Source organism: Gobio gobio, assembly GCF_949357685.1.
Source record: "Gobio gobio genome assembly, chromosome: 14".
Classification (NCBI taxonomy): domain Eukaryota; kingdom Metazoa; phylum Chordata; class Actinopteri; order Cypriniformes; family Gobionidae; genus Gobio; species Gobio gobio.
The window spans coordinates 44,960,622-44,984,256 of NC_137107.1; the positions used below are offsets into that span (position 1 = coordinate 44,960,622).

Below are 23,635 nucleotides of genomic sequence, written 5' to 3' on the forward strand. Positions count from 1 at the left end.
GTTATAAACAGTAGTTATAAACTCATATTGACAAAAGCACATAACAAAATGACTAAAACACCTGAAACTGGAAATATAAAAATAAAAGCTATTTCAAAATACTATAATAGTTTATAAATAATACTAAAATAACACTGTTGGGATTTTTCTGCAATGTGAATGATATAATTATGAAATTTGGAGGGTATTTGTGTCACAATGCAAAACACCTTGGCTTCATGTGAAATATATTTTTCTTTTGTTTGTGGGTGAAATATGACCTAGACATATCTTTGTGAAGTTCAAGAAAAAGGTTTCAAGAAAAAAAAAAAGTTATGTTGTATTTAAAGTGTGTCAGCGGTGTGTAGAGGCCTTTCGGTTTATTATGATCTTTTTACCAAGTAGTTCTGATGTTATTGATCAGTTGTAAAATTTGAATTTTTCTGGCTACAGCTGTTAGTGTACAAACACACACACATTTAAATATCACGCTATGACCGAATCGCTTTATTTCTCAATGAGTTGTAGATGCTCTGCTCTCATTGGACGATGCCTTTTCTGGCACTATGCTTTCATTGGAGAACTCAAGTAGTCGTTGGTAGTTCAGGTAACGTATGTGCTGCTTTAAATGTCTTGCCTTTAATTTGTACAACAGCTGATAAATCCGTTAAGTTGATCTTGCATCTCAAATGTCGCCTAAAATAATCAACAAGCATGAGCAGAACTCGCAGCTTTGAGTGACATATTTCATTGTAAACATCCCAACCGTTTGAATTTTCAAGTCCCGCTCGAAATGATCTCAGTTATCACCCGTAATGTTGAAACCTTCAGAGAATTTATTTGTTTTTCACTCATTCAAAGGGCAGAGGGATTGTGGGTAATTGTATTGAGATGAAGGGTTTCAGACTGAAATCAGTATGTACGATGATGATAAAGATGATTATTAGTCATGATTGCAGTATTATGAGCTGATTGTTTTGCTCTTCGCTCATTATGAATGTTCTTTACATGCCTGTCTTAAAAATAAATAAATGTATACCTTTGAAAACAGACTTTCATGATTTGTTTGTTTATGGTTCTAATAATATTCATGACAGTTCACTGTTACAAACTAATAGAGTTAATACAAAATGATTCACAAAATGTACACTGATAAAGAATGCAAAAGATGTTTACACTTTAAGTTCATAAGTTCAAAGATTTTTGATTTGAGTGCACACTTGGTCTGCTCAACCTGTTGCTGCACTTCCTATAGTCCTTCAAAATGTACTTCCTGTGGTCATCCTTTGGACAGGTCAGGAAACGCAGCTGTGATTTTCTGCCTGAGTCCTGATAAACTGATCAATATGGCCTCCTGCATGAAAGAGAAAACATTTAATGAACTGCAGCAGTTAAACACACTGCTCAAAACACACATTTCATTGTCATTTTTTATTCAAAATGGTGAAGCCTCATTAAAAAAATGTCAAGAAGTTTGCATCACTTGATATTACTGTTGGTCACTGAATTTTTTTTATCGTAAAACAGTTGTCAAATATTAAATGTTTAGCTTACATCTTACGACTGATTTTTTCACTGATTTTTTTTGTCAACGGAGTACAGCAGAGCAGCAATCCATCAAATATTGGGGGGACTTGTCCCTCAATGTCTATGTTGGTTACCGCCCTGAGGTACAGTACACGTCATTTTTTTCTCAACTAATGCAGTAAACTATACAGGAAACCTTCAGTTGGTCCATTACTATAATTACATTAACAGCTGATTTGTATACAAACCAGGGCTCTGAACCGGTTCAAGGAACGAAAACCGGAAACGAACGAAATTTTAAGAGGAACAAAAACGGAAACGAAATCAAAATCAATTTGAATCGTTCTGAACAGAAACGTTAATTTGAAATGACCATTAACCGGTTAATAACGTTATTTTATCGTTCTCTTTAATATTTTAATTTGGCAGTGACCAATCATGAATAGAGTAGTCCAGCATGTGACGTTGACTTATCAAGCGTGAGTGAAATGCCCGCGCACCAGTCATCTATGAATCTACCGTCAGTGCAGAGCGCTTATTTTCATGCCTCAAGTACATTTCTTTCCCCGCTGAGGTCTACAATGAAATCGCAGGTATTGGAGGACAGTATTTTCGTACGTTTAAATAAGCAGTACAGACTTTAAGCTCAAACAGACTGATTTAGGCTAGTTTATGGATTTTGTTTAAGCCTGTCCAAGTCTACTAGCATCTATCAAACATTTTTCCTATAGTCTTTCAGATTGCCAATACAGGACAGGTCAATGTTTTCTATATAGACGGTTGATGCTTCGTATTAAATGATATGTTATATTGCATTAAATGATCAAGCTTTATTAGCTGACTGAATTTGATTATGTGATGCAAGGACGTGTTGCGCAGTGTTTGCTTTGAAATTAGCAGTTGACGGTGCATTAAAAGAGCAATGGTTATCCAGTTTATTTATTCTTTATTCATGCAATTTTTAAAACAAGTCGTGTTGAAAAAAAGTTATGTACAAAGAATGTTATCACTCTTCTGAAAATAATTAGGCATAAGAGCCACTTTCGATTGTCTAACGCTCCATTAAAACAGGTCTGCTGTTTATGCTTTGTAATTCTAATGCATGTATTTCTGGTTTTAAAAATGTTATGAATTAAATATTCAAGTTTAATTACCATGCGTTATATTATTATTGAGTGAAAATAAGTCTATTTATACATATTTGTTTAAAGTATAGGCTAAATTAAAATAACGTTATTAACCAGTATTTTTTCATATCAAACCGTTTTCAGAACAGTAATGTTTATTGAGGAACGCAAAAACGGAAACGTTAAAATATTGATTCTGCTCGGAGTGAACCGATTGATATTTTTTTCCGTTTTTAAGCCCTGATACAAACATTTAAATAGCACATCAGTCAGTTTTTATAATAACTTTTTTAACATATAATTGTCTCTACTCCAATTAGGGATTTATTCAAACATGCATTAAATATTGTAGAACAGATTAAGTAAAATAGAATGAATATAGTGTATATATTTATCAAAGCACTGCTCTGTAGAGTTCACTTTTCTATCTGACTAATGTCTGACTAAAGTGTATGCTCACTGAATGGCATTCCTAAGGTAAATGTAGTTACATGACATTGTTCACAAGCTGTTTTATTGACGTCTTTACGCTGTTGAAACACTGATTAAGAGATTACATGAGACTAGATGCATTTCAGTAAGTTGTACGGTATCTTTCAACATACCTTCTGATGTTCATTCATGTTTATTTTGTGTTATAACTGCTAGTAAAGAGGAAGAAATTATTGGTTTACGTGCGCTTCGCATGAACAGAAGTCAAGTCAAGTCAACTTTATTTATATAGCGCTTTTAACAATGTGGATTGTTTCAAAGCAGCTTTACAGTGTTAAACAGGAAAATAATGCAGCATAATTTTATTCAGCTGTATAGCCATTCTGGAAAAATTTCAAGTATCATACAGTGACAGTGTGGGCTTTAGATCAATAATTTGATCAGTAATTTAGTTTAAATGGTTAATTTAGTTTATTATTTAGATGTATTTCGATGTTTAGTTGAAAAATTTAGTGTCCCCAACTGAGCACGCCAAGCCAGAGGCAACAGTGGCAAGGAAACCAAAACCCCATCAGGTGACCTAAGAAGCGATCTGTCACACCACATTAAAGGGCAAATTTGATTTAAAAACAGCATTTATTATTTGAATTTCATTTGAAAAAGTACAGAATTTAATATATATATTATATTTTATCAATTTCATATCATAAGTTACAAAGCTTATTGTGATTGATTGGGTGGTAGGTGTGCTACAAATGTTTAGAGAAGTTTTGTTCACACATCGACTGAAAACAGCATCGATTCTTGGGATTTAAGTATCAATATCGGTTTAGCAAAATGAGAGTCGACTAAAATCGAGAAATCCATTTAGTAAACCCCGCCCAACAATAGCAATTTTTAATGAACAAATATGCATTTTCTCTCCTCACCTCGGTGCGGATGGTGCGACTGCCCTGTCCGGGACAGGTGTTGAGGTAAAGGTCAAAGAGCACGCTGGGTTCAGTGATGTGCAGATTCTCATCGGCATCAACACTGGCCTCTAACCCCTGGAGACCACCAAACACCACCAGCATGTGCCTGACGGAGAACAGAGTTATGTTATATTTCTCAGCAAATCAAAACAGCATATTTAAAATCAACTGTCAGTCCTTCTTCAACCTGAAAATCACATTTCCAACTTAAATTGCCATAATTAGATACAATACCATAGTTTAGTCACTTTTGAAAGCAAAAGTAAGTTTTAAAAGTAAATATTTAGCAAAACATGTTTTATGCTAGAAAATCAAAGCCATAATTCTAAACAAAATGTGTTCCAAATTTGAGGTTGACATCTCCAAAAATTAACTTTCAGTAAGATTTAATTTGGGCGCAGTACCAAACACTTCCACGAGTTGACCTCCAAGCTCCACCCATGTCTCACATGATTGAAGTAAATTACATATATTTCTACACATTTTACAGAAGTAGAATGGCAGTATTTGATGTGAATCCAACCTTTAACTAACACGTAAAAGGAAATGCAGAAAGATGTGCATTATAGGTCATGCTCAAGACATGACGCATCACAAATGGAAAATTTATCGTATTTCTTTATATTTTAAACATGGATGTTATCTTTTGAAAACCTGGCATGAAATCGTACCCTACACATGACATGCAAACAAAAATATAAATATCATGGACACAAATTTAAAATTTGTTCCCTAGTTTTAATAAATTGTGGCCGCGATTTACTAGCCTGACATCATAATCAGAATATGAATCTGATACTGCTCCATTGGGCTGTGATTTTGGGGCGAAAATGCCTCTGCACTCAATTGGATAGACCTACAACCAATCAGAGCAACGGAGTAAGTGACGTATGTTGAACGATGCATAGTTGTCAACAGAACTGCACGCACGCTGGAAGAAGTAGAAGAAGAAGATGAGTGTGAACAATCTTTGCCGGTGTTGGAAAAATAATTTAAGGATACACGGAGTACTTACCAACACCATCATCATCATTTTTGAGAGAAATAGTGAAGGTGAATGCATATATACGAACAAGTTCTCCGTTTAGGATTAGAACCAATTCAACCCAAGCGCTCTTTGGTGACGTGATGATTACGTTACTGTGGATCATCTGTCCATCACCGCACAAAGCCCGCCCTGACAATTTGATTGGTCCGAACAGCTCTGGTTCGAGCATAGTTGCTCCACAACGGATCAAGTCCAGTCTGAACTTCCCGACCTCAAATGTTGTTGGCGGAGCTACGTTCGGCAGGGATCCAGGCTAGCCATTTACTAAACTGTCCCCTAGTTTTAGTTAAATTGTGGCAATGAATTAAGGATGAATTTGTTAATTGTGGCCACATTTGACAAATTCATTCCCTAAAGGGGACGAAACAAATTATTACAGCGTGGCCATGTTTTAGTAAAATGAGGGAACAAATTCTTGATTCATAGCCATGATTTATTAATCCGTTCCTTGTTTGAGTTAAATTGTGGCCATGAATTAAGAATTTGTTCCCTCAAAACTATTTAATAAATCAAGGGAATTAATTCTTAATCTGTGGCCCCAATATTTATTTATTTATATAATATTTTTATATATATATATATATATATATATATATATATATATATATATATATATATATATATATATATATATATATATATATATATATATATATATATATATATATATATATATATATATATATATATATATATATATATATATATATAAAAAAAAATAAAAAAAAAAACTATATATATATATATATATATATATATATATATATATTGTTTTTTTTTTTTTTTTTTTTTTTTTCAGCATGTCAGGCTCCATAAAACTTAAACGCAATCTTGGCACCTTGGGCAAAGACAACTCATACCAATTTTCAAGTCAATTAGACTTGAAATGTATAGCCATTTTTTTGTTTTTCCATGTTATGAGTGGCCAGTCGCCGCATGATTTTTCACACGTCCAGATTGAGCCCATAGATATGTGTACCGAGTTCGGTCAAAATATCTAATTCCGTTCAGCCATTTTAGTAAAAGTGGCTCCGCCCACTTGGAACGTTTTGGTGGCCCTTAGTAAATCGAAATTTCTACTTAGTTTTTTATAATTATATACAATTATGATAATCGGACTCCAGAGAATCTTACTGCACTGGTTTGTTTCTGATCAGGCCAAAATCCCAAAAACTTGAAAATTTCACCAAAGCCTACGCTTAATGGTTTAGGAGTCATGAGCAATTTCGTACTTTTGACCGCTGTAGCACCCACGTCAGGCCGATCAGGGTGACATTGTAGATGGGATGGGTACTACCAACCCTCAAAGTTTCAAGTCTCTACGACTTACAGTTTGGTCTGCCTGATCACTTTTAGGGGAAAATGCTGATCCCTGAAAATTTTAATAATTACAATAAGAGTTTATCATGTCTATGGCAAAACAATCGCCAAATATGAAAATTAGAGTCCAAAAGCTTTAAAATTATGTAGTTTGTTTGTGGTTTAGAATAAGTTAAAAATATGTAATAGCAAACGTCCCAGTGAGACAGTTCTAGATGCATTTATCAGCCATCAAATAAGACACAGACAGAAACCTGTGCAAAACTCACTTGAATGGAGACAGAGTGACATGATCAACACTGCTTCCTTTATCTGATGTGCCAATGGTCAGATCATATCCGCCTTTAAACGGACACTCTGTGAACACAGCGCCTACACAAACACACACAAGAGGGACTCAATTTCAGTTTTATTCGCTGCTGGAGAATAAAGGATGACATAAAAGATGAATAAATGTGAAGAACTCACTGAGACAGGAAGCCAGGCGGACACTGTAACCCCAGTACAGCCCACCTTCTGTCCTCGGGACATGAGGAGCCACGACTGCACCTTTATACACTTTCCCCTCTGAAACACACACACAGGGTTCAAATAAATGTCACAGATTTTAAAAGGGAATGATTTGACTTTATTTTACTTTAGTTAGTGTGTAATGTTGCCGTTTTAGCATAAACAACATCTGCAAAGTTGAAAGCAAAGGGAGATATTTTCTTTTAAAGAAACAGCTTTTTAAGGACTACAACAAACAGCTGGTAGGGACTACAACAAGCTTCTTCCTGGGTTATTGACATCACAAACCCTAAAATGTACATAAACCCCGCCCCCGGGAACACGCAACAAGGCCATGTTGAGAAGAGGAATTGTTCTTGTAGTCGAGAACATTTAGGCGGGAGCAGCAGCTCATTTGCATTTAAAGGGACACACACAAAAACATCTCATTTTTGCTCACCCTCAAAAAGTGACAATTTTAACATGCTATAAAAATGACCTGTGGGGTATTTTGAGCTAAAACTTCACATACACACTTTGGGCACATCAGAGACTTATTTTACATCTTGTAAAACAGGGCATTATAGGATATAAAATAAAACACAAAATGTGTGTATACCTTTCTTTTGACTCTTGTTGAGCCGTACGGTCACTCTCAGTCCAGTTTTCAGCTGTTTATCGATCTGAACTTCCTGTAGATAGATTAAACAGACTGAGGTAATTTCCTGTTCATTGAAAGACCGATCAGTCTGTGTCTCTTGAAACACACACCTTCCTCATCCCGCAGTTGACGAAGGACCCTTTGCCCGGTTTGCTTGGCCGATCGAGCACCACCCCCTCTCGAAACTCCGCCTCCTCATCCATGCGCATGTGATGCGGGCTGTCCAGAGGATTCAACAGACCTGAAACACACCCGTTTTCACTGATTCTGCAAACGTTCAGCTCTAAAACAGGATCAGTGTTAGATTATGTGATACTCACCAGCAAACTGCAGGTCTCGATGCTTCGGGAAGAAAGATTTCCGCAGGTATCTGCACATAACACAGACGTGGTGATGCCTAAAGGTCTACGTGCACATTAATATCACATAAATCTGATTGAGACAGCACTCACTGTGGACACTCGAGGTATTGCAGGATCCGTGCGAGCTGGACGCAGGCCTGGCCTTTCTTACCAATGCCTTTGAACTCTCCCTCAACGGTCCTGAAATATGAAAATCATGTTTTGAAGCTTGAACTGTGCATTCAAATTGATAACACTGCATCATATTTGCTGAATGAAATAATTTTGGGATGTTCATTACAAAAAATAGTGCACTATTTTAACTTTAGCCCAAAATATGACATGCAATTTGTAGCATTTTTGCTTTTGACAACCATTTGTAAGGTGAAGAAGTCTTGCATTACCCCTTAATCAGAAGAAAAATTGCCAAAATGACATGATTCCTCTCTTCCTTGAACCAGGTTACAAACATTAGATAAACTCCCAGGCGATTTTTACATACATTACATTATTTAATGCCTAATCCATGATATCAAGGTTAGGATTACATGCCGGTGAATGCAAACATAACCCAGATGTTTTCGGCTTCATCTGTGGGTGTTTTACTGCATCCACACAGTGACAGAAAATTAGAGATTTTGTGAAAAAAAAGCCTATTTATAACCTTGTGTTTATATAGTTATATAGTATAAGTTATTTGACATTAAATGGACACTTTATATGTCATTTAATTGACATAAAAACTGAACATATTTTGCAGATTGTAATATAAATGTATACTTTTTTTGTAATTAAAACAGAAACCTTTGACATTTGACTGCTTCTGTTAGTTTGATGAACTGATCATATCATATATATATGTGTGTGTGTGTGTGTGTGTGTGTGTGTGTGTGTGTGTGTGTGTGTGTGTGTGTGTGTGTGTGTGTGTGTGTGTGTGTGTGTGTGTGTGTGTGTGTGTGTGTGTGTGTGTGTGTGTGTGTGTGTGTGTGTGTGTGTGTGTGTGTGTGTGTGTGTGTGTGTGTGTGTGTGTGTGTGTGTGTGTGTGTGTGTGTTTTTATAAGTAGTCTCTTAATCTCACCAAGGCTGCACTTATTTGATCCAACAAAAAAAAACAGTAAAAACTGTAATATTGTGAAATAGTATTAGAGTTTAAACTGGTTTATGTTGAAATATATTATAAGTAAGATTTTTTTTTAAAGAATAAAAAAAATAATAATTTAATACTTTTATTTAGCAAAGGCACATTAAATTGCTAAAAAAAAAAAAAAGACAGTAAAGACATTTACGGAATTAATAAATATTACAAAAAGGTTCTATTTATAATAAACGCTGTTCTTTTTAACTTTTTTATTCATCAAAGAATCCTGACAAGAAAAAAAAAATCAGTTTCCACAAAAATATTAAGCAGCACCACCATGTTTAATAATCATAAATGTTTCTTGAGCATCAAATCCTCATATTAGAATGATTTCTGAAGGATCATGTGACACTGAAGACTGGAGTAATGATGCTGAAAATTCAGCTTTGATCACAAGAATAAATTACATTTTAAAATATATTACAACAGAAACCAGTTAACTTAAATTGTAATAATATTTCACAGTTTTACTGTTCTTACTGTATTTTTGATCAAATAAATGCAGCCTTGATGAGCAGAAGAGACTTCTTTTTTTATTTAAACATCGACCGGTACACACATACACACGCATGTACATATGATGAATATGATGTATAAGCTGAAATATCTTCATTCAAACTGTATGTGATGTAAACTGCGCATAATAGCTTTAACTCTGCATCATCAAATTAGGTAATATTAGGCCTATTTTGCAAATCACAGAATTTGTTGTCAAGTTTGCTGTGTAATCAATGACAAAAACTATCAAAGTAGCGACTCACTTTGCATCCTCTCCCAGCTCATCAAATATGACCACCTCATCCACACAGAACACCCCACACGCCCGGGCGATCTGACCCGCCAGGTACGTCCGCAGCTCTGGTGACTGAGCATTGTCCATCACTGAGCCAGGCAGAGCCACACTCAACGTATACACACGACCTGAGGAGACAAGAGGATGGTTTTACTTTGGTATTGTACTATATGTAACAGAGCTGCACGATTAATCGTTAAACACCCGCGTGATCTTATTCCTAAATTACAACGATTCGCCTCTGTCTATTAAAGCAGCACAAGGTAACTTTTCAACCTTTATAATATATTTTCAAACCTCTTGTGATGATACATCGACTTACAATAGGTTGAATGACACGTCTGCCATAGCCTGACAGGGTCTGTATCGTTTTTAATCGTACTTTTAAACTTCGGGTTTCGGGTAGTAACCCGAGAACAAAAAGAACTACAAAATTAGACTGCTTTACGGCATATACGTCACTTCCACCACCACCACCCCCACTTCCAATTCGGACGTGCGTGAAAAAATCGCTCGCAAATCATTTGTTTGCCGAATGTTATAGTCATGGCCGAAGCAGCACAGAAAAATAAGAAAGCAAAGGTTTTGTCTGAGGAAAGCAAAAAGAGAAAACGAGAAAGTGATCGGATTAAAGGCAGGACGAGGATCAACATTGGGCAGCGTTTGCTGGCTGGCGTGAGCTGGGGGAGGAGGGGCAATATTCTTGCAAGTAAATACGTAATACATACAAAATCATATTTTAGGATACCTAACATGTCTGTGGTATTGGTTTATTTGTCTTGCCTCAAGCTATAATGCAAATCGATTTTTCAAATTTGCAGATTCATCTATGGTAGCTTGATAATATAATATTGACGAAATATGGTTAGCCTATTACCTATCACTCAAACATTGAATTGAAGTATCATATAGATTCCGTAAAACGGGAACCAATAGACTAGGCTACTATAATGACGCTGACTTGTAAACGTGAGCATCGCGATCATTTGGCGTTTGAAAAAAAATAAAACCCATGAAATTATATTCATATGACATGCTGAAACATATGCCACTGTACCTGGGATGAAGACATTTCACACGCGACGCAAGCAAAACACCTGCATGTGAACTCCATAGACAGGTGAACTCCTCCTGCAGTGTTCAGGGCTATCATAGTTGTCATGTCAACAAATGCACGTGCGATGCATCCACTGATGTAGGATGACAGTTTACGACAGTAGTAGAGGACAATACTGTTTCTCAACTGTAGGGGGACCCCGAGAGCAAAAACTACCTAGTGCTGCTTTAAACCTCTGACAAGTACGATCACAGCGCTTCATTCAGATCTGTGTTGGTGCTGCCACTCAGCCAGAGAGAGCAGTTGTCATGTTTCGTTATGAAACTACTTCACAAACAGTATCCGCATTTCTGTCTTACAATAATTCATATTATCACAGAAGTACTGAGATAAAAGTTTATAGTTCAGATATAAACACAGTAGCGATCAAAATGGAGAAAATCACCTATTGAAAGAAACTTGACGCTTCAAATATTGATTGTATCGATTACATCGTTACACCAGTAGACTGTTAAATTGTGACTGAATCATTCATTCAAGAGATTTGTTCAAAAACGCTGATTCATCCAGTAATGAAACAAGTGTCTTTATGTTTTGTTTTTTAAATAATTAATTCAAATTAATAACATATATTTTAAATAGACTGCAGCAATGAACATTTTGCCAGAGTCTCTTACATGTTATTTTGTTCTCTATTATAAATAATCATGATTCTCATTTTATCCAGAATCGTGCAGCTAGAATATATAGGAGTATAATACAGGGGTTTTCAAACTGGGGTCGGGGAAAATGTACAAATAAATAAATAAGATATATAACTTTGACAACAATAATAATGAATTAAACATAGTACTATAGTTAGGCCTGTCATGATCATGAATTAATTATATTATTACTATATTATACTATATATTATACTAAACTATATTATTACATGAAAGTATATTAAACCTTTTTCATTTTAACATGAGGGTCCTTTGCACAAGGATGATCATATCTGGGAGTCAGTGACATCTAAGACAGGGGTTTTTAATCTTTTAGATGCCACGGACCCCCAAATATGCTCCTCCCTTTGAGAGGGACCCCCAGCCAAAAATGTATAAATATTATATTTATTTATTTTAAGTCTTTTATAAACACTTAATTTATACACAGAAAAAGTATTATAATACATCTAAAATTGGTTTCAGTTACATTATTATATATTTTGTTCTAACCACTATAGTAATGTATTGTTATTTTTAATTATTTTAATTTTAATAAAATATTTATTTATTTATATGAATCACATTTTTATTTTATTTATTTTAATCTATTTTAATAGATTAGTGACTAACTAATCATTTTTGACCAGGTTCACATTCACAAAAAAACACATTTTTTATTTATTTAGATCCAATTTGTTGCTTTATTCATTTATTTTAATCAAATTATTATTTATTTTTTTACAGTTTTTCTCTAGACTTTTTTCACGGACCCCCTGTCACTCCCTTGCGGCCCCCTGGGGGTCCCGGGACCCCAGTTTAAAAATACTCTGATCTAAGAGATTGAAAAGCCGTGGTCTAGCACACATTACAGTGAGATGCAGTGGTGGTAGTTTGCAATTTTGAATATGCCAAAGCTCTGCAGTGTTGCTCACCTTTACTTTCCTTCTCTTCCAGCTGAACCTGCTGCTTATTTTCCTCCTCTTTCTCCTGCTTCTGCTTCTGTTTCTCCAGCTTCTGGATGAGTTTGCTCTCTTTCCGTCGTCTCTTCTCCTCTTTCTCTGGGGATGAAGACACAGACAGCAACAATGAACAATTTAATATGACCGTGAGAGGAGCTTTACATCATAATCTTAATACTACAAAGCCTCTTGTGTCATATTTGATACATTATATAATTTCTAAGGCCGCACACAAGTAAAAGGCCAGTTTGGTTGTAAAAACGCCATAATATTTCAAGATGAACACTTACTGGACTGAAGCAGCTTAGGTTTACTAGATTATCCATACATTTATTATTTAAAAAAACAATGTTCAAATGAGAGTATCAAATATGATCATCAGGCTTTTGAGGAAGGTTTGTTCATCTACCAATCATCATTGAATTGCATTATATGTTTTAAAATTTCAGAGCTTTGATTATAAAACTAAGCATTTAAATATCTTAAGAAGACATACTATTGGCAGATATACAGTGATGACTGATATTTATATGCTATTTATGTATTTAGTCTGTTATACTGTTATAAAGATCTCACTGACTTTCATTAAAGGCCTCTTAATAAAATGTGAAGTGTTTTTCCTCAAGTTTGAGCTCCATATTTTTTATATCATATTATATGGAACAAATATAATATAAAACATAAAACACATATTTCAGCATTTTATTTTATATTATGTCTAAATGTTTGATAAACAGTTTAATTTCAAATACTAATTTCATTTGTCAGGCTTTACATGTTTTATGCGATCTAGTACCTTTCTAATATTTTTTTTCTCAGCTTGATAATGTCAAAAACTCTTTAAACGTAGAATATTTTCAAGCTGTCACTTACTTTGTTCTTTCCATTTCTTCCAGTTGACTCTCTCTTCACCCTACAAATGAAAATATTATAAACACGTTACGTTAAACAGACATAAACAGGGTATTTATTCGTTTTTAAATCATGAATGTGACACGAAACAGCTTGGTAATGACGTTCATTTTTATAGCTTCAAATGTTTAAAGAGCACAGTAATGTGAAAACCACAAAATAAGTTCAAACCTCTTTATTTAAGACTGTATTTGGTTTGATTTTCTTCACTGGAGGTTCATCAGCCATGCTGTCCTATGTGTGTTACGTCTACAGTGATCCTCGAGAGAACAAAGACTCAAATATTTGGTTCCTAAGGTTTCTTTGCAAACACGGAATTATTTGCTGTTTTGCACCACGGACATTACCTACTTTATTAATAAACACATATGTCATACATATAATTTTTGAATATATATGAAGCGTGGTTAATAATCAGAACAGGCGTAGGTTTGCAGATATCGCTGTAGTGACCGGACGCTTTTTACAGACGCGCTTCCTCTACAGAACAGACTCTGAGTGAAGAACATCGCGAACTCGAGTCTTAAATAAAACCATCAAAATATCAGCGATAAACACCAAAGAGCGAACTAAGCAACAACAGACAGCTCTATAAACACTTCAACACCACCGATCACATCATGGTAAGAAGAAGAATCCTGCCAGTGTCGTGTAAATGTCTTTGTTTAGCCCGAGTCTGGCTGACATGTGGCTGTGTGTGTTTATGTTTCCAATGAGTCGTATCTGTGCGTAATAATCACACACACATACAGATTATATATATATATATATATATATATATATATACACACACACAACCTATGGTTTTTGTTATTAATGTATTTGAAAGAAGTCTTTTCTGCACACCAAGGCTGCAATTATTTGATCAAATATACAAAAAATAAACCTATTTCAAATAATGTTTTTCTATTTTAATATACTTTAAAGTGTAATTAATAACTGTGATCAGAGCAACATTTTCAGCATCATTACTACAGTCTTCAGTGTCACATGATCCTTCAGGAATTATACTAATATGCTGATTTATTATCAAAGTTTGAAGTAGTTGTGCTGCTGCTTAATATTTTTGGAACCTGTGATACTTTGGTCTGAATTTACAGATTAATAAAAGGTTAAAAAGAACAGCATTTATTCAAAATATAAATCTTTACTATCCCTTTTTATCAATTTATCACATCCTTGTTGAATAAAAGTATTAATTTCTTTCACACAAAAAAGACTGACCCCAAACTTTTGAACAGTAGTGTAGTGTATATTTTTACAAAACTTTTCTATTTTAAATAAATGCTGTTCTTTTTTTTTTACTTTTTGTTCATCAAAGGATCCTGAAAAATGATCATGTTATTAAAAAAATATGAAGCAGCACAACTGTTTTCAACACTGATAATAATAAATGATCTTAGAATGATTTCTGAAGGATCATGTGACATTGAAGACTGGAGTAATGATGCTGAAAATTCAGCTTTGATCATAGGAATAAATTATATTTTAAAGTATATAATAAAAAAAACGTTTAAAATTGTAATAATATTTCACAATATTACTGTTTTTCTGTATTTTTGATCAAATAAGTGAGCCTTGCTGAGCAGAAGAGACTTTCAAAAACATTAAAGGAACACTCCACCGTTTTTAGAAATGGGGCTTATTAAACATCTTTCCTACATTTAGATATGTGGGCAAATGCATTTTTGTCTCAGTGCAATGAGTGCATGCAGTTTTAGTTTGACAGTGTCGCAGCTAGCTTAGCTTAGCATAATGAATGGAATCCTATGTTGCCAGCTAGCATGTCCCGAGTAAAAGTGATCAAAAATATCTAGGCAGATATTAACTTGGGACTGTATATTAGGGTGAAGCACAGGCGAAGCAACGCAACTAAAAAAACGGGGGGAAAAGTATAACATACCTGCGTGACGTGCACCGAGTGTCTTATCTTTTGGATTGTTTATTTTGAGAAGTTACAGCAAACATGGTAATTGCCTGCGTATTGCATTGCATGCGTCCTGTTTAAAATAATCACCTACTCTGTGGACAGCTGTCCGTTGGGTCTATCTGGCGTGGGGCGTTTTTTCCAGTTCACTTTATCACACCGGGAAAAAAAATAGAGTACTGCAGGATGGATCAACGCCGTGAAATCCTCAGTAGCTGTGACACAACTGCGGGCACGCTCATCTTGATCTGACGCGTTGAGCCGTATGGCAGTAACTTGTCCCACTCGCCACAGCACAGACACTCTATTTCAGTTGGCATACAGTGACATTTTCCACCACACTCACACCACCAGTTCGTGCTGGCTCTCATCCTCACGTCCTCCGGCTGTTGAGCGATCGCAACCTCCTCCTCCAGTCGTTCTATTTCCAAAGCACGCAGGCGTAGCTCCTCTTCTGAAAACTCTGGCTCATAGAGGTATGGTTCTGGATCTTGACTGTCTAAGAAGTAACCCTCTTCGTCTCTCACAAAATCAGCCATGTTCATCGCCATTCATGTACTGTATGAAAAATAGCCAGCTATTATTCACGCCGGTATGTTGACGGAAGTTGTGGGATTTCATGTGTTGCGTGATATCTCTGCGCCCAAGTAGCAGTGCTTCGCCTGTGCTTCCCCATAATATAGTCTCACGTCAATATCTACCTAGGATGTCGCCTAGTCTTAATCTGCATCGCTATTTGTACTTGTTGTGAATACGCAGGCCACAAGAAGTAATTAGGTGGGGGGTTTTTGGATCACTTTTACTCGGGACATGCTAGCTGGCAACATAGGATTCCATTCATTATGCTTAAGCTAAGCTAGCGGCGACCCTGCCAAACTAAAACAATGCATGCACTGAGGCAAAAATGCCTTTGCCCACATATCTAAATGTAGGAAAGAAGTTGAATAAGCCCTATTTCTAAAAACGGTGGAGTGTTCCTTTAAAAACAGTAATGTTTTCAGACTTTTGACCTATTGACTAATATATATATATATATATATTACATACATATATATATTACATACATATACACATACACATATACATACATATACACATATACATACATATATATATATATATATATATTAGTCAATAGGTCAAAAGTCTGAAAACATTACTGTTTTTAAAGGAACACTCCACCGTTTTTAGAAATAGGGCTTATTCAACTTCTTTCCTACATTTAGATATGTGGGCAAAGGCATTTTTGTATCATATATACCAAAAACCATATATTGTTCTAGCCATCTTTTTCCCCCTATGTTTATGGTAATACCTAAGTTACATTATGCAAGAACTGTGTCTCATTACTATGAAGGCGGAGCTTGTATTTCTGATTCATCTGATATTGTTATAACAAACCCCAGTGAGTCACAGCATTGAGGAGCTCAGCTGATTTGCATGTTATCTTTGTGTTTATATCTGGCTATTTGCTTGCACTTTGATTTGTGATGCGTAATACTTGTTACATACAGTGATATATTTCCCATGACTACCTTTATATGACGTATAGCTGGACTAAGTTCAGTTATGATCAGATGTTTATAGATTCATATTTGGGAAAACATTTAATAGTCAGTATTACAACTGAGTGTAAATGTGAGAGTTGAACCTACAGACGAAATCAAATATTCATGAAGTTTCCTGTGTTTGTCTACAGCCTCAGAACGAGCACATCGAGTTACATCGCAAGCGGCATGGCTACCGCCTGGACCACCACGAGAGGAAGAGGAAGAAGGAAAGCCGTGAGGCGCACGAGCGCTCACACAAAGCCAGAAAGATGATCGGCCTCAAAGCCAAGCTCTACCACAAACAGAGACACGCTGAGAAGATCCAGATGAAGAAGACGTGAGCTATTCTTACTATCAGCTTCACTTTAGATATAGGCTAAATGTCAGGGAGGACCTGTTGATGACCTGTTGCCTGTTTATTTGCGTTACAGCATTAAGATGCACGAGCAGAGGAAGAGCAAACAGAAGGACGATGACAAGACACCAGAGGGGGCGGTGCCAGCTTACCTGCTGGACAGAGAGGGCCAATCACGCGCCAAAGTTCTCTCCAATATGATCAAACAGAAAAGGAAAGAGAAGGCTGTGAGTATCCAATCGGACAGCAGATTTAAGATATTACAGACCCCCTGTAGTGAAAATATTCAACAGTCAACACCCTTGCTGAGTAATTTCACTTTAAAACGACAGTGTACCAAACACAGTCTTAAAAATGCAGTTTGAAACCTCGCGTTTCCTGCCGCCACAAACATGTAACAATCCCATCAACGTAGGGGCGGGGCTTTTCTCCACCGACTTTCAATGAAGTTCAAAGGAAACTGATTGTTAGAAGGCAGCTGTCTGACTCTGAGATGGCGAACAGGAACATAGTTTGTGTAAGATTAGCATCACATTATTAGCTGTTTAGGCAAGCCAAAGGCTAATCATTAATTACCGTTATGTGTCAGATGTTGTAAAGAGCGATAAACAAATTACCGTTCTGATACATCGACTTGTAGATGAGCCTGTTTAATTCACTCTTCTGAATCAGTTTCTGGTTCAAACATACAGAATATGGCTGAATTAAACCAGTATTATTTCCACTTGCCATTGACCCGACCGAGTGGCTCTCTGAGCTGTTGTGAGTGAGTGGAGGCAGGGCTCATTTGCATATTCATGGTCTTCGTATACTTAGTTACAATAAGCTTTTTCAGGGCATGAAGAAATTAATTAATTGCATCTAACATAAAAGTTTGTTTATATAAAAGTTGTTTATGGGTCAATGACAAATAAGAAAAAATTATATATATTTTTAAGATAAAACAATAATAATTTTAAGCAAAAGAGTTTTAAAATACATTTTTATGTCCAAAAAATGTATGGTGTTGATTCATATTGGTTTTAAGACAGCATTAATTCATTATTAAACAAGATTTCTGATTTTACCACCCAGAAAATCATGTCAGGTGGTGCGACCATATATTAATTTAAAATGATACACATATACAATATACATATGAACCATTGTAGTGTCTAAAATGCATATCACATGGTAAAGTCCCTTTCCATTTCTTTATGTATTGCCCTTTTAGTCCAATTCATATACGGACACTTTTCTATGTGTTCAGAACACAATTTTCCATAAGGAGTTAGGTTTTTTTTTTTTTGTATACATTATATAATGGCTTACATTTATATTTTTCTTCATTTTGCAATTGCAGTGGGAATTGATACTTTTTAATGTAAATTTGCTGGTCGCACCACCTGACATTTTTCTTCAGGTCTTTGAAACACAACTCAAAAAGTCAATTGAATTTCAAAAAAAATTAAAAGAGTATCTTATAAAGGAAATATTGTAGATCAATTTGATATGTGACATGTATTTATTAAAAAAAAATGTTTAGGAAAATAATAAATTCGGACACAAACAATACATGTCATGTCATGGACCCTCATACAGTATATGTGTGTGAATTGTTTTGATAGATGCGATTAATAGATTTGATAGTATTCATTTTATTATAGTTTTATTAATATTTTGAATTGGCTTTTGAATTTGAATTAGATTTTCATATTTTTTCATGTCATATTAATTTGTTTCATTTTTAGTAATTTCCTTATGTGCTCTTGTCATTTAATTATTTTATTGCTATTTAAGTTTATTTTTATTTCTTACTTTTATTTAGTTTTTTGCCAAGGCAACATTTCAAATTTTCGTTTAGTCTCCACTAATATTTACATTTTATATTATTTCAGTGTTATTTCAATTCACATAAATGTTTTTAATAGTTTTAGTTAACGATAATAACCGACTTAGTACCCGAGCAAATGTATGAAATTGAGGTCACACTTTAGATTAGGGTCCAATTCTCACTATTAACTATGACTTTTGCCTCATTAAACTCCTAATTACTGCTTATTAATAATTAGTACGGTAGTGGTTAAATTTAGGTATTGGTAGGATTAAGGGATGTAGAATATAGTCATGCAGAATAAGGCATTAATATGTGCTTTATAAGTGCTAATAAACAGACAATATCCTAGTAATATGCTAATAAGCAACTAGATAATAGTGAGAATTGGACCCTGAACTAAAGTGAAAGCTAAAAGGTTCTGCTTTATCTTTTGATATTGTTCAAAGGAACTTGCAAGAGAAAAATATAGATTAAAATAAACCTAAAATTAGACCCATCCAGTCAGTTATCAGTTGATTAAATCAAGTCCCGTCCTTCTTTTTTTTCTTTTTTTATATCCCGTTTCGTTTTGAAGCATGTTGTCTGGTCCTATCTGTGAGGTGTCCATACTAACTATAAGGTTTGTTTGATATGTTTCTTTAGGGAAAGTGGGAGGTTCCTTTACCGAAGGTTCGAGCCCAGGGTGAAACCGAGGTTCTGAAAGTCATCCGTACAGGAAAGAGACAGAAAAAGGCCTGGAAGAGAATGGTGACCAAAGTCTGTTTCGTAGGAGACGGTTTCACACGCAAACCGCCCAAATATGAGCGCTTCATCAGACCTATGGTAAGATATCACACACACAGTCTTGGGCTGGGGAATATGGATAAAAATAATATCCTGAGTTGTAAGAATAGAAAGGCCAAATAAAAAGTGCATTATTATTATTATTTTCAAAAATTCAGTAATTATTTAAAATGTGTAATTATTGTTTTATATTATGAATGTACTTTTTTATATGTTAATACCATGTATATATTTATGTATTTGTTAATACTTTACAATAAGTTAATGCATGAACTAACAACAACCAATACATTTGTTACAGTATTTATTCATCTTTGTTAACATTCGTTAATAAAATAGATCTGTTCATTGTTAGTTCATGTTTGCTCAGGTCCATTAAATAACATTACCAGATACAACCTTTGATTTTAGTAATGTATCAGTAAATGCTGACATGAACAAAGATTAATAAACACATTAGCACAAATGGACCCTTATTGTAAAGAGTTACCACATATTGTGATTGTAAATGTCTACAGGGTCTGAGGTTTAAGAAGGCACACGTCACTCATCCTGAACTGAAGGCCACGTTCTGTTTGCCCATCCTGGGGGTGAAGAAGAACCCTTCCTCCTCCCTGTACACTACGCTGGGCGTCATCACCAAGGGAACAGTCATTGAGGTCAACGTCAGTGAGCTCGGATTGGTCACGCAGGGGGGGAAGGTCATCTGGGGTGAGTCTGATTGGCTCTTCTTTTTTGGCTATGCGATACTTAAAAATGTGTTTCAGAGTGAAAAATGAAATGTGATGTTGTGTTTCAGGTAAATACGCCCAGGTGACGAATAACCCGGAAAATGATGGCTGCATTAATGCTGTGTTGCTTGTTTAATGGACACCTGAAGCGTTTAATATGGAACTGTGCCTCCGAGTACAGCCGGGAACGGCTCCTGCCTGGAATACTGTTGTCATTGTCAGCGTACTGGAAATCATGAAATCACCAAAACCAGATGATTGGCAGACAGTTGATGGATTTTCGTCTTCTCATCTGGACCCAATGCTCACAAACACATGTGGATCAGAAATAAAGTGCTGTTTATTTTCAAATAAAATGTTCAGCTGTTTCTCTTTGCATTCATTATTTATTCATGAATGTTCTACATGCTGTGTTCAAAGGTTTAGTTCATCCCAAAATTGAAATTTCGGTCATTAATTCCTCACCCTCATGTCGTTCCAAACCCGTAAGACTTTCCTTCAAAACACAAATTAAGATCTTTTTAATGAAATCAGAGATTTTCGACAGCTACACAACTACCACGTTGATGCTTCAAAAGATTTATAAAGACGAACAAAAGTATTACAGGTTTGAAACAACATGAGGGTGAGGATATAATGACAGAATTTAAATATTTCGGTGAACTAGAGCAGATATTTTACTATGATGTAATCAGATGGTAATACAGCTGCCATTTAGATCATTCAGATGCCATAAACATATTAAGAAGCAAAGTAATCATTTACAGACTCATTTTAAGGTGCCATTTAAGAGATGGGGTTTAAGGTAGCATTTAAGAGAAATGGGTTCTTGAAGGGTTTGTTCACCCAAAAAGGAAAATTCTGTCATTAATTCCTCACCCTCGTGTTGTTCCAAACCCGTAAGACTTTCGTTCCAATTCAAAACGCAAATTAAGATCTTTTTGATGAAATCTGAGAGATTTTTGACAGCTACACAACTACCACTTTGACACTTCAAAGGGTTCATAAAGACGAACAAAAGTATTACAGGTTTGAAACATGAGGGTGAGTAATTAATGACAGAATTTAAATATTTCGGTGAACTACCCCTTTAAGAGAGCAGATATTTTACTATGATGTTATCAGACGGTAATACAGCTGCCATTTAGATCATTCAGATGCCATAAACATATTAAGAAGCAAAGTAATAATTTACAGACTCATTTTAAGGTGGCATTTAAGAGATGGGGTTTAAGGTGGCATTTAAGAGAAATGGGTTCTTGAAGGGTTTGTTCACCCAAAAATGAAAATTCTGTCATTAATTCCTCACCCTCATGTCGTTCCAAACCCATAAGACCTTCGTTCATCTTCAAAACACAAAATAAGATGTTTTTAATGAAATCAGAGAGCTCCCTGACCCCTCAATAGGCAGCAACGACAGAACGCCAGCTTACCATTGGGCGACGCTGTTCACATGAGCACCACAATGCATGCGCTAGCCAATGGTGAGCCGGCGTTCTGATGTAGAACTCTGAAGCGCTGCGCTGTATTTACTTCATCAACAGCGTAGGAGAATGACGTTGAAGAGAAGAAATTGAAGAAGCCGTTATTTTTGTTTTTTGCGCAAAAAAAAAAGTATTCTCAACGCTTCATAAAATTAAGATTGAGTCACATGAGCCCCGTTTCCACCGAAATTACCCAGAACAATTTGTACCAGGAACTTTTTTCCCCCCAGACCTGCTACTGTCTGCGTTTCCACTGCGGTCTAAAGTACCGTGAAGATTAGGCAAATTAGTCCAGAGACGCGGGACTGCGCGCGACTGTTCCTCCCAGTCAGTGACGGACAATAATCATTTCTGCGCAACACTGTCTGCACCCATAACAAGTGGAGGAGATGCAAGCAGTGCTGCTTTTGCTAGTTATGTATTGGTTTACTAAAGAGGTAATTAACAAAACAGCGGAAAAGAGACGAGCACTGATACTAAAGCATATTCTGAAAGCTCGTAAAGCTAGATTTAAAATAAGACAACGTATGTTATTATCAGCTATTACGGACATCGAATGCGTGCCATCGGACAGAAAGAGCAAGACTGATATTTACTGAACGCAGAATGTACCTCACAAGACTTTTAAAAATGCCGGTTAAAACTGAAACGAAATATATAAAAACTAAATAGAAATGTGTTTACAAAATAAAAACTAAACTAAAACTAGCAAAAACAATTTATAAAACAAACTAAAACTAAACTGAAATTTATAGCAAAATTCAAAACGATAATAAAGTAAAAATTATTTTAAAAATGCACAACTATAATAACCTTGCTTCAGGTCACGCTCTTCTGACTTCTGGTTACGCTATTCTGACTTCAGGTCACGCTCTTCTGACTTGGTCACGCTCTTCTGACTTGGTCACGCTATTCTGACTTCAGGTCACGCTCTTCTGACTTCTGGTCACGCTCTTCTGTCTTCTGGTCACGCTATTCTGACTTCTGGTCACGCTATTCTGACTTCTGGTCACGCTATTCTGACTTCTGGTCACGCTATTCTGACTCTATTCTGACTTCAGGTCACGCTCTTCTGACTTCTGGTTACGCTATTCTGACTTCTGGTCACGCTATTCTGACTTCTGGTCACGCTATTCTGACTCTATTCTGACTTCAGGTCACGCTCTTCTGACTTCTGGTCACGCTATTCTGACTCTATTCTGACTTCAGGTCACGCTCTTCTGACTTCTGGTCACGCTATTCTGACTATTCTGACTTCAGGTCACGCTCTTCTGACTTCTGGTCACGCTATTCTGACTATTCTGACTTCTGGTCACGCTATTCTGACTCTATACTGACTTCTGGTCACGATATTCTGACTCTATTCTGACTTCTGGTCACGCTATTCTGACTCTATTCTGACTTCTGGTCACGCTATTCTGACTTCTGGTCACGCTATTCTGACTTCAGGTCACGCTATTCTGACTTCAGGTCACGCTCTTCTGACTTCTGGTCACGCTATTCTGACTTCAGGTCACGCTCTTCTGAC

General features: G+C 35.7%; 2 protein-coding genes across 2 annotated transcripts; one reads left to right on the forward strand and one right to left on the reverse strand.

The window, feature by feature from the left end:
- Positions 1-244: 244 nt before the first annotated feature.
- Positions 245-13,722, reverse strand: spout1 (SPOUT domain containing methyltransferase 1). Its single transcript, XM_079835035.1, has 12 exons — positions 13,633-13,722; positions 13,423-13,462; positions 12,523-12,648; positions 9,795-9,954; positions 8,007-8,096; positions 7,875-7,924; positions 7,665-7,795; positions 7,513-7,585; positions 6,873-6,971; positions 6,674-6,776; positions 3,995-4,142; positions 245-1,333 (listed from the first exon to the last, which is right to left on the reverse strand). The coding sequence occupies exons 1-12, from the start codon at positions 13,687-13,689 to the stop codon at positions 1,259-1,261; spliced, it is 1,152 nt and encodes a 383-aa protein (XP_079691161.1). The 5' UTR covers positions 13,690-13,722; the 3' UTR covers positions 245-1,258.
- A 204-nt stretch (positions 13,723-13,926) lies between these two features.
- Positions 13,927-20,991, forward strand: nsa2 (NSA2 ribosome biogenesis homolog). The gene is made up of 6 exons (XM_079835034.1): positions 13,927-14,084; positions 17,088-17,275; positions 17,370-17,520; positions 19,752-19,931; positions 20,411-20,603; positions 20,692-20,991. The coding sequence occupies exons 1-6, from the start codon at positions 14,082-14,084 to the stop codon at positions 20,757-20,759; spliced, it is 783 nt and encodes a 260-aa protein (XP_079691160.1). The 5' UTR covers positions 13,927-14,081; the 3' UTR covers positions 20,760-20,991.
- The last annotated feature ends 2,644 nt before the right edge of the window (positions 20,992-23,635 follow it).